We start from the raw sequence: 11,959 nt of genomic DNA on the forward strand, positions 1-11,959 counted from the left end.
CCAGGCGCAGCGCCGCTGGGGCCGCGACCCGCCCCCGCCGCCCCGCTGCTCCCGCAGCCCCGCAGGGCTCGGGCGCTGCCGCCGGCGGCCGGAGGCGCAGCGGCTGCCCCCGCCGTGGGCCCGCAGCGGCGGCCGTGCCGCGGCCACCCCGCGCCGTGCCGCGCCGGGACCCGGGTCCCTCCCTCGCCCGTAGGACCTGCAGCGGCAGGAGCCGCTTGCGGCGCCCGGGCACGCACTGCTGCGGGGCGCTGCCGTGCGGCGGCTGCGGGGGCGAGGCGGGGGTGCCGCCCCGCGGCCGCCGGGTCGGGCCCTACATCAGCGCGCCGTGCCCGGGGGCGGCCCCGCGGAGGGCGCTTGGGGGGCGGGCGGCCGGAGCCCCCCCAGTGCCGGCGCCGGCGCCCTGCGCTCCCCCGCCGCGGGGCGGCGCCCCCCTGCCCCGGCCTGCCCCAGCCCCGCGGGAGGCGGCGGCCGGTGCCCCGGGGCGCGGCGTGCCGCGCGCTGCCTGCCGTGACGGGCCCGTTGCGCGGCGGCGCGATTGGCTGTCCCAGGCCGGCGGGGCCGGCGCAGCCGGGCGGGAGCACGGGGCGGCGGCGCGGGGCGGCACAGCGCGCTCCCCGACGGCGGCGGCGGTGGGCGCGGGGCAGCTCGGCCCCCGGACGGGCGCGGCCCCGCCGACGGCGCCCCGCGTGCCGCCCCCCCCGCCCCCGGCTCGTGCCTTGCGCAGCGGGGCCCGCGTCCCCGGGGGTGCGATGCCGACGGAGCTGTCCCGGGCCGCGGGAATGCACGGCATCTCCGACCTCCGCTCCGCCCTCACCCTGCGGCTCCTCAGCAAGGGGCCCGAGTACCTGCGCCGGCAGATGGAGGCGGGCAGCCCGGGCAGGCGGAGCGCCGTGGAGAGGCTGGCAGCCGACAAGGCCAAGTACGTGAAAAGCCGGCAGGTCATCGGCACCCGGCAGGAGCCCGTCACCGCGCTGAGCTCGGCCTCGGAGAGCAGCGGCGAGACCTGCTCGGTGGAGAGCAGAACGCGCCGCGGGGGCTTCGGCGGAGGGGAGGGCGCGGAGCCCCCGGCGCTGGCCGAGCCCGCGTGCCCCTGCCGGCCCCCCCTGCAGCGCGGCCCCCCCATAGCCAGGCGCGGCACCCCCAAGAGGCAGATGCGGCCCGATTCCCTGGTGATCTACCGCCAGAAATGCGAGTTTGGGAGAGGTCAAAGCCAGGACAGCTCACGGGGGAGCTTGGTGAGGAGGATCTTCCAAGGGCCCGTAAAGGAGAAGCAGCTGGCTTCCCCCGAGATGCCCGGAGTCATGGAGGACACTGTGGCCATCGAGAGCAGAGAGCCTCTCGCAGCGCAAGGCGGTGACCGCGAGCTGAGCAGCCACGGCAGAGCGGAGCAAACTGTCCCTGTGAGCGCTGGAGCCCCAGCGGTGCGTACAAAAGAGCATGAGAGACCCCCAACGCTAGGTCTGCCTCCTGAGGAGGTCAAGGAGGTGAAGAGGAGAGGTCTCCACCGCTCCCAGTCGGACATCAGCTCTCGCTACTCCAAGTCCTTCTCCGAGTTTGATACGTTTTTCAAGTACTGTGGCCTGGACCAGGAGGTCATTGAGGATCTCGGGAGAGAGAACTTCTCCGTGGTGTCTGACAACGTCTCCTTCAAGATCCGCAGCATCAGTGTGGCAACCTCCGAGAGCGACTTCACGAGGCACAGCGGGGACGAGGGGCTGCTGGAGGACGAACTCACAGAGCAGGTCCCGAGCAGCACCTCTGTGATCGAGCGCAACGCTCGGATAATCAAATGGCTGTACACGTGTAAGAAAGCCAGGGAGACTAGTAAGGTGATCCAGGAACTGGCATGATGGCTTCTTTCAGCGTGCATTGCAGCCTCGTGAGCTCAAGGTGTGTGCAAAGCCTTGCCCTGTCGATTTATGTATTTCTCTTTCCTCTTTAGCGAGTGGTTGGCTTTTCTTAGCTTATTCTAGTCTTTTCATGAAGGGCTGAAGGAAAATGTGTTTTGTATACTACGTGTTCCAGGATGGCCTTTTCGGAAAGCAGAAATCCATGTCATTACAAAAAAACAAACAAATGGCTGCAGCTTCTCAGATTTAGATCAGACACCACCACCCCGAAATTAAAAAGTCAGTGTCTGTGAGGGATGTCTGTCCCTTGCAGATTCGTGCTCTGTAAATAGCTTGTTTTCTCTAATTTCTGCTGTGTAAGTGCTGGAAAAAACCCTTAGAAAAGTATTCAATCCTTAATTACAGTTGCATAGATAACAGGCTGAACTGATACTCTTGCTAACTAGGAGTACACCGCACTCATATGGTACTGCTGAAAGTAGGAGTACACCATGTTTATACTATACCATTCCAGTTTTCCCCTCCTTATTCTCCCTCACTCTCTCTCCCTTCCCCTTACACACAGGTACCCCCAAGTATCGGGAAAGCAAAGCTGAGTCAGCGCTCCTGCTAGCAGTCTTATTTCCCCCACAGCTTTCTGTTGGGACCATAAAAGTTTGTTCCAGGTGACTCCTTAGCATTTCACAGGCTTTAAGCTTTCTGTCCTGTTTGTCATGAATTTGGCTCCTCTGCAGTGGGTTTTGCTGTGCAGTTTGGCACTGGTGGCTGGAAATCGGTTGCGTGGTTTGCCTTGGTTAGAGGGGCACTTCACTGTTGTAACTGAAGATAATTAATACAAATGTGTGGCATCGAGGCTTGGAAATCAGTTACTTCACAGACAGAAGCATAACAAATTTAGCCCTGGTAAAAGCCTTTATCCTGGTTTTACTTGGCATCTGATCCTCTGAAAAAGAACTATATTCACAGAGCCTTTGGTATTGATGGTCTAGTAGGTAACAGGTTTTTCTCCTTCCAGTACCTGAAGCCCTTAGGATAAGTACCGCAGCTTACAGTGTGGTATTTTAAAATTGCATGAGTAGGTCTGGATAGGAAGGATTACATGTATATTTTCTGACAGTTTGTAATTGGTGCGTGAGAAGAACATCTTTCAGTGTAGATACAGCTGTTGGCAGAGCGTGTGGGCCTTACGAACGTGGAAGAGAAATGTAGTGCTTGAGCCTCTTTCCTATGTGGATATGGGGCTGTCACTCCCAATTCCCTTCATCTATGTAATGCAAAAATCAGTTTACTTACTTGAAATCACTTTTACTTATGTGAAATTTGGATCACTTTTAAAATTTAAATTTTTCTCAAAAGCCTCTTTTCTTCCTGCAGGTTGAGGGAGGAGGAAGGGAAAGAGAGAGACATTTTCACACAAACATTTCAAGCCCTTGTAGATAAGAACGGTTGTCAGGTATCTGGCTGACAGCTTAAAGAAGTGTTGTTATGTGACAAAACCTTCCCCAAATTACCTTAGAGAGAAGAAAGGGCTCCCTTGAGCTAATAATTTCTCCTTGCTCATCTTTCTGTGATAAAAAGCCAGGCAGATACACAAAACAAAATGATGCAGGTGGCAGTTTGTGAAGTTCATTGTAGCTGCTGGCCTTGCTAAGCACAGAGGATGACAGGCAGATTTCACGGCAAGTGGGAGCCATGTAACAAAAACACCCCTATTTCCATGAAGGGAAATGAAATAAAAGCCTGTTTGCTCCTGAATGCCCTTGCTGGGAGTAGGGTCCAGGGCCAGAACCATGGCTGTCACCACAGAGCCTGTTCTTAAGGGAGTAGCTGACCCATACCCCATCCATTTCATCCATTTGCATGGTGCTAAGTGTGTTCAGTGCTGCAGCTGAGACAGGAGATGCTGGTGACTACCCCAGGGAGCAATTTGCAGAGGTGCTTCACCATGGCAAAGGCAAGGGAAGGAGGGGGAGAACCCTTTTCCAGGGGCTGAGCCGGTGTAACCTCACATGGACTTGGTCAATGACTTATTTTTTAACCTCTGAGACAAAATGACAGTTCATAGCAAATAGCCTAACAGGGTGGTGAAAAGACCTCGTGAAGTAAACAGCAAGTTTGTTCAAGTCTGGTCGTTCTGCAATAATTTTAATACCTAGAGCAAGGGGGTACTTCACACTGGCAGATATTTCCTTTGGCACCAAAATTTTTGGCAGCCTAGGAAACACCAGTCCGTAGGGTCCATATTATAAATCTAATTTTAATCATACTAGGGCTGACTCTTCAGCTGACAGACCTCAACAGTAGGGCTATGATTGCTTCCAGGGTAGTTTCTGAGAACTGAGAACATACTTACTATTTAGGCCACAGAACCAGAAAGTTTGGGAAAGTCAGCCTAAAACACCTGTATGCAGCACCTAGAATAAAGGACAAGAGTCATCGAGAGCTACCATAGGTTAAATATTACCTTTACTGGGCAGAATTTAAGCTGAGAGTTGTTACCACTACATGATTGCAAGATAAGTCCTGATCAAATGATCATCTTTTCTTTTAGTCCTACACTTTCTCTGACAAGGCAGCATCAAGTTAGGTATCTATGTGTTTTCACTCTATCCATATATTTGGTTCTGATTAGTTTGCTTACTGGTTATTAATGGGCAGTGGACTCCTGTGCTGCATGAAGGGACGATGTGCTCTCCCTGGTGCTCCCAGGCACATCCTTGAAGGTTCCTGCTTTTACACAGAGGCTTGAACATTGTTGCACCTTCCTTGGAAAAAGAGGCAGAAACCTGTTTTCTTAAATCCAGCACTCATTATGTGTAAAACACCTTTCAAGAACTGCAGGGCTTTTATGAGCCAGTGATCATTCCATTCATATTTTATGTTCTCCATTTAATTTTTCATGAGCTCTCTGGGACCTGGCGGGGCACCATGTAAATAAAACAGCTATTTGAAGGATCAGGTTCAATTACACATTTCATCAGTATTGACTGCAGAGTCTGAGCATGGGTTGCGAGCTTCAGAAAACCAAGGTCCTCAGCAAGATGGGCATTGCTGCTTCTTGGTGGGATGTTACCTGGATTCACCTTTGCAGTTCAGCTCCTCTTGCTGTCAGTCCTGCTTGACTCTAAGGGGGCTTACACTGCATCCTCCTTCCTTGCTTGAATCGAGATTATTCAGCCTTCAGTTTCAGCACCATTCTTAAATGGATGTTGATTATTCAAGTGGAAATCTCCTGGGAGGGGAATTTACTACGTTGGCAGTAGCCATAAGCAGCTGAATAAAAGCTTTAAAGTATCACCTTAAGCTTGTCTGATGTGATAAATAATAAATGACACTTCTTTTCCTCTTTCTTCAGAATCGACTTGGAAGTTGAACAAAACCAGACACAGGAAGAAATCCTTCCCTCATCTGGCTCATGACTACTTTGGCCAAGTTTAGTGTTTTGTTATTGCCTCCTACCCTCGCTTCCATCCCTGGCAGCCTCACTCTTGTCAGAAGCACAGTGGTGCCCAAGAGCGTGATGACAGGTGGAGACTGTGAACTGTGTCCCAGCAAGGCAGCGGGAAATGAAAGCTGCTGGAAGAGTGAAGCCTGGCAGCACCTGCCATCCCCGAGAATATTCAGCATCAGCTCACTGCCCCAGGATGCCATTCTGGGCTGTGACAGAAGGTCTGTGTTGTGCACCCATCTCTTTCCAGCAATGAATTTGTTGACAGGGATGGGGGGAGAAAGCAGGAATGAAGTGGCAATGACCTCTGGGTCAGGCATTTCCTTGCAGGCAGACAGGCTCCACCTGGGCGTTCAAAGGCTCTGGCTTACCAGAGCTGTTTGACTAGGGCTCATCCTGACATCATTAGATGTTATTTGCCTGGCTGGGGAGGACTAACTGTGGCAGCTTTATCTCAGATACTTAGCAAAGATGTTGTAAGCTAAATCCCTGCCAAGTCTCTCTTTCTCTGAGGGTATTAAAGCCAGAGTGGAGTACCTTGTATCCATCTAGTTTGCTCTGCAACACGTGTGCTCGGCCTGTGGGGAGGAATAGCGTTTAAAACCTTGCGCAAAATGTTTTCAGGAGCATGGTTCCAAGAAACAGGTAGTCAGAACTGAGGGAGGGTTTTGCATTGTTACTGCCTTGCTGCAGAATGGTACCGTTCACATGTTCATAAGCTCCTCCACTTTGTTTGCAGTATGGGTCCGGCTCTGACATTGCAAATGTTTGGCAGCTTGTGGTTTAACACTTTTAATTTTATGCACTGTGAGTGAGCAGTGGGCTTATGGAATCACATTAGGAATCTCTGTCCCGGGGTATGTAAGGCCATGCTGCCCTAGCATGGGTCTGCAGTAGGGCTGTGCTTGGGATGTGCAGGATGGCATCCCTGTGCTGCAAGGCAAGAAGGCATGTTAGGGTGCATCTGTGCCAGGTACGTGTCCTGATGGGGTGAGACACCCATATCAGACAGCACCTTACTCAGTATCATCAATAAAATGCTTAATTTGGACTGGCCGAGCTAAATACATTTTAAAAGCTGATCAAAAGTACTTTGGATCATCACTGCAGTGAATGAGGCCTCTACAATAACTCATGGAATTTGATGGCTGTGCCTCAGACACTTACCCCAATCTGTCATTGCTCATGAGAAAATGTCTTGCACCAAAGCATTTCTTTGCGGACATTGCAAATCACAAAAAAACAAATAAACAAACAAACAAAAACCAATCAACAAAAAACCCCACAAACTACCAAAGCCAAAGCCAGTTCCCCTTTCAGTTGCACCAATGCCCATCTGTGAAAGGTGCCCCGCTGGCGTAATAGTGTCTTGACCTGGTCCTGCACGGGTTAAAAGTTTACTTTGTGTTACCGTGGATGTGGTGTCCTGGTGTCCAGCTTACCTGGCTGTCAAACCATCCAGAAACACCAGCTTTTATCGTTCACATTCCTCCTACCCACACCACAGCAGCTCCTGCCGCTGCCTTTCCTGGCCCAGTACAGCTGCCAGCCCAGCCGGGTGGATGCCAAGCTCAAGTGAGCACTTGAGCTGCGTTTCTCAAGTGTTTGCTACTCTCAGTAAATACATCTGGAGGAGCAGAAAGGGCAAGGGTGAGCGTCGAGGATTCAATAAAACATTGGTGGTAGGAGGAACAGTTGCCTATTTTAACCTAAGCCAACATTGTGCACTGGAAGAGTTGCCCTTGTAGCACTCACCACCAGTTTAGTTGACATCAGTTAAATTCACAGCAAGATCACCTGGGTTACATTTCCGTATGTTTTAAATGTGCCTGTCAGTCCCTGGATGGTTCTCAGTTACAGCAAGGGTTTGGGAATGTAGGACATTTGTCTTTGTTTTCTAGTGTTATGTACTAAGCTCTACATGTCTGAAGTTGTTGAGATAGATAACAATTCCAGATAAAAGAATTGTTGAACCTGCTTTCCACTTGGCAGAAAACGAAATAGTTTCACAGAACCAGAGAATGGTCAGGGTCAGAAGGCACCTCTGGAGATCATCTAGTCCAACCCCCTGCTAAAGCAGGGTCACCCACAGCAGGTTGCACAGGATTGTGCCCAGGCAGGTTTTGAATGTCCCCAGAGAAGAAGACTCCACAGCCCCTCTGGGCAGCCTGTGCCAGGGCTCTGCCACCCTCAAAGGAAAGAAGTTCTTCCTCATATTCAGGTGGAACTCCCTGTGTTGCAGTTTGTGCCCGTTGCCCCTTGTCCTGTCACTGGGCACCACTGAAAAGAGCCCGGCCCCATCCTCTTGACACTCGCCCTTAAGATATTTGTAGACATTGGTAAGCTCCCCTCTCAGTCTCCTCCAGGCTAAACAGGCCCAGCTTGCTCAGCCTTCCCTCACAAGGGAGATGCTCCAGCTCCAACATCACCTTCGTAGCCCTCCGCTGGGCTCTGTCCAGTAGTTCCTTGCCTCTCCTTGCATGAGTGAGCTTCTGCAAACTTACAGGGAAGGTAGTACATAGGTATATTTTCATTAAATAATGAAATTTTCATGTGTATTTGTTACATTATTATTAAAGGATGACTCTCAGAAAACTCGAACCCAAGATGCTGCTAATGTAAGATTTATGCGCTTTTTAAGGTGAAGGTTTGTAAGGGATACAGTCTAGGTTTATTAATCAGCAGCATAATCTGAGGTATCTGTTCTTTTCATGCTCACTTTGCAAGGTGCTGTACCACAGAAATATTTATATGCATTTGTCAGAGCTAAGGACTACTTTTCTTTGAAAATACTGACTTCTTTTCTTTGAAAATATGACTGTAGACAGCTCAAAGTGCAGGAAAAAATCTTTTGCATTACAAATCAGTGCCTCACTGCAGGAGAATTATTTTGGTTTGGTTTGAAGGAAACTTTTTGTTTCATTTTCAAACTCAGTTTGTTTTTGCTCTTTTAGTTAAGCAGCTCTCAAAAGTTAAGGTGAAAGATGCGTTGGTCATGAGTTTTCAATGTTCGGAAGGAACAGGTTTAATTTGCTTGAAAGTTCTAAACATCAGCCTTTCTCAACATTGATGAAGGTTTTATGGCAGAGGTTAATGAAATCAGAACTGGCCCCATTCTGAATATTTTTTTAATCTCCCTTTTTGTCTTTATGAACAGTTCAGTGGGGTTGTGGTGACTTTCCACACTGTTATGTGGCAAAATTTCCCTGGCTTTGTTCAAACTCTGATAGAAATCCCAAGCTCTCTCAGGTATCATTTACTTCAGAGACGATGTGGACCTATTTAAGATCTTTCCTTGATAAGTCACAGATTCCCTTTATTTAATAATACCTTCTGGGTAAGCTAATAACCTACCTATTCCAGTATGCCAGAACAACAGTAGATGACAGTCCTTCCTCCATACATCTTGGGAATGGGTAATTCGCTGCTTTTTACAAAGACTGGGAGCTCTGGGCTTCATTCAGCTCCTGTTACTGTTACATGTAAAAGCTTTTCCTTCCTTCTGCTGGGTCTTTAGTCATGTCCCTCAAAGTGAGAAAAACCTGCTGATGTTAGTCACCACCTATCTATTTCCCAAAAAAACTCTCAAGATATTTTTTTTTTTTTTTACTATTTGATTATGAAAGACATGCTTTGGAAACAACGGGATTTTTCAGCTTTACTGTGGTAAAGCGATCCTTTGTGGTATGAACAGAAGTTCTAACAACAGAGCTGGGTTTCCGCTCTTTTGGGAAACCCAAAACTGGGGCTGAGGGCAAAGGCAAGTCATAAATTGAATTATTTTGCTTGACTACAACTATGTAAACTAAAATAGTCAAATGGGGTGCAAGCGTGCAGTGCTAACTGCTACTTGCACCCAAGTGTTTCTGTTGCTCCAGTGCTGTGACAAGGGGCAACGTCCACGGCTGTAGTGGAACAGGCAGAAGGTACAAAGTCTGGGATTTATGGCCTGGAAGCAAGTATTTGCAGTAAAGGTATCAGATAGAGACTGTAATCTTTGCAATATATTGTAAATATTACTGTACAGAAATCTATAAGTAAGAAATACAAATTGTTCTATAATATGTATATTACTTTTCTAAGGTATATAAGCCCTCATGTTTTGTGAAACTGGCCAAATATTGCATCGATGGGGATTAAGCAGAAACTTTCTCTGGGGAGCAGATTGTCCTGTCATTGACTCCTGTTTCTTGCGTCTACTTTTGAAACCTTTGAAATGGAGTACCGGTCAGATCTGGTATGGATGGTTTTTGCTATGTTTATATTCCTATGAAAGAACCTATGTTCTATTGAATGCATACAAATAAAACTACCACTCTGAAAGCTAATGTTTTTTTTGAAAAAGTATGCTTTTATGTTGCTGTCTCCATTAGGGTACTATTATTTTAAAATTAGAATCCCATTAGAGAATTAATTTCTCTGTGAGTGAGGCTGATAAGTAGACTATGAACATCTGAAAGCGCAGTGCTTCCCTGGGCCATACCCAGACCCCTGGCTGAGAGCTTAGGCAGGGAATCTTGTAAGGAGATGGCATAACAACTTAGCTCTCAGTAGCAGTAAATTTGAAATATGTGAGGCTAGGGCTGTTCCACAGTATTCTAATATTTTTCATTTCAGAATATGGCTGAAAAGATAGACAGTTTATTTCTGAAGGGTAGTATTTTTTTCCAGACTTTAGTATTATATTTGGTTTTACTCACTGTCAAAAGCTACAGTGTGCTGCAGGCAATACCACATTTATCACAGCCAGTGTCCAAAGCGGCAGGGAGTTTGAAGTTCTGCTTGGAAAAAACATTATCTCCAGAATCTTTTTAACAAGCTGTTGTTCAACTGGATTCCATAGGAAGAATTTAGTATATGGTGCTATTCCCCGTGCATGGATTTTGTGAAGAAAGCAGCAGAAATAATGGTTGCATACAGTGAGCTTTTACCAGAGACCCATGCACTCCAGTTGGTATATCCAACATTTTGGTATGGTCTAACCTGCTCAGACACAAGTCTTTCACTGGCCAGCATTTGAACACAACTGGAGGCAGACCTAACTGACACTTGCTGTGCAGATTAGGCTCTTCCAAAAACCACAAGAGCAACTTTATAATCATTGACATGTAGCCTTACCTACACAAGCCCTGGTTGACCGGTGTCAGTGCAAGACACAAAGCAAGTCTGGAAAGGGCTGGCAATTTGTGCATCCCCCTTTCTATGGAGGTTAATCTGCCATAGCAAGCCTTTGCTGCTACTGCTGCCTTAGAGAGGAAGGAGCCATTGTAGCCTGTTAATAACCTTGGGCTACTTCCCAGCTTAGCATTTAAAAACATTGTTCTTAAGTAATTTTTCACATAGCACCTTTGTCCCGCATTTTATGAAGTCCAGTGGATTTCTTCCAGAAATAAGGATTTGCATCTCCTGTTCTTGGACTCTCTGGTGTAAGCAACCTCTTAAAGTCCACAGCTTACTGATTCACTGCTGCTCTTTTGATTCATCTCTGGGTAACAAATAGGTGTTGGAAAGAAACTCCGCAAAGATATAGTAGCTGGAAAAGGCCTGTTTCATAGATGTTGGTGCATTCTGAACACAGAACTGCAAAAGTACTTAGGAGCTCCAAGAGATTTTGACAAAGAACAGCCTATATCAACAGCAAACAAATATGCAAATACAGGGCCTAGGTTTACCCTGCAGATAGATGCCTCCAAATTTTGGGGAGGTTTATTGATTGGCTCGTATTTATCCTGGATTTGTCCTGCTGAACTAAAGGGGACTATATCAATTCACTTAAATGGAGTGTTGCAGAAGGAGGAGGTAGGTGCACCATCCCTGGAATTAAAATAGGTTTAGAAAGTTCGTTTCTCATTTGCTCAGCAACTTAGCCCAGGGAGATTGCCATGACAAAAGGTGTTGAGGATTTTCATTGTTTACACTTGCAAATGAAGCTGGTAATATACCAGAAAAGCAAACAGTGTCGGAGAAAAACAATATCCAGATCAAAGTCAGCTACATATATCCATTTCCAGAAATCAGTCTAGCTACTGAAAGAACCCAGAATCCTGCAGAATTAGTTTGCACATTTGTAGGGGAGTTGGGTTGACACAGCAATTAATATGATTAAAAAGATCTAAGGGCTTTGATTGTTTGGGTTTCACAGTTCACCTCAATGATCAACAGCCGCACAGGACCACCAATTTTATGTTCTTTTTCATAGGCCCTAGCAAGAACCAGAGGGTAGCAATCATCAACAGTTACCCACAAAACCACATGATTATTTGTCAGGAGATGATGAACCTAAGACAGTGCTGAACCAGCCAGAGCCAAGATTTAGACTCATGTACAAAGAAGCAGGCACAGCTGAGCACACTAAGGGGAATGCTGCTCTTCCTCCTTCTTGTCAACGCAACCTCTTCTTACATCACTATTTTACTCAATGGTGAGTAGGAAATCTTAGCCACTTCCATGGCTATTCAATCATTTGAATTGCTCATCCTACACCCTCTCTGACAGTCCCTTTCTGTGTTTACATTTCCAATGAACTCATTCATGTGCCCACCATGTTACACAAGGCACTACTATATCTATCCTCATTCCTGTACAGGGTTTTTTTTTCAGAATAATGTTTGAAGTTAGGTTTTACATCCCTCTGTTAACACCTATCTGTCCCTACCCCAAG

At 47.8% G+C, this 11,959-nt stretch overlaps 1 protein-coding gene across 1 annotated transcript; it reads left to right on the forward strand.

Annotated features, from left to right (window-relative positions):
- The first annotated feature begins 647 nt into the window (after positions 1-647).
- On the forward strand, positions 648-9,626 carry FAM110C (family with sequence similarity 110 member C). Its single transcript, XM_027787873.2, has 2 exons — positions 648-1,890; positions 5,206-9,626. Exon 1 carries the CDS (start codon positions 750-752, stop codon positions 1,848-1,850), a length of 1,101 nt encoding a protein of 366 aa, XP_027643674.2. The 5' UTR covers positions 648-749; the 3' UTR covers positions 1,851-1,890; positions 5,206-9,626.
- The last annotated feature ends 2,333 nt before the right edge of the window (positions 9,627-11,959 follow it).

This window comes from Falco peregrinus, chromosome 7 (genome assembly GCF_023634155.1).
Source record: "Falco peregrinus isolate bFalPer1 chromosome 7, bFalPer1.pri, whole genome shotgun sequence".
In the NCBI taxonomy this organism is placed as follows: Eukaryota; Metazoa; Chordata; class Aves; order Falconiformes; family Falconidae; genus Falco; species Falco peregrinus.

What these genes read in the sequence shown, in the direction of transcription:
- FAM110C (XM_027787873.2), top strand. Translation starts at nt 750, where the DNA reads ATGCCGACGGAGCTGTCCCGGGCCGCGGGAATGCACGGCATCTCCGAC.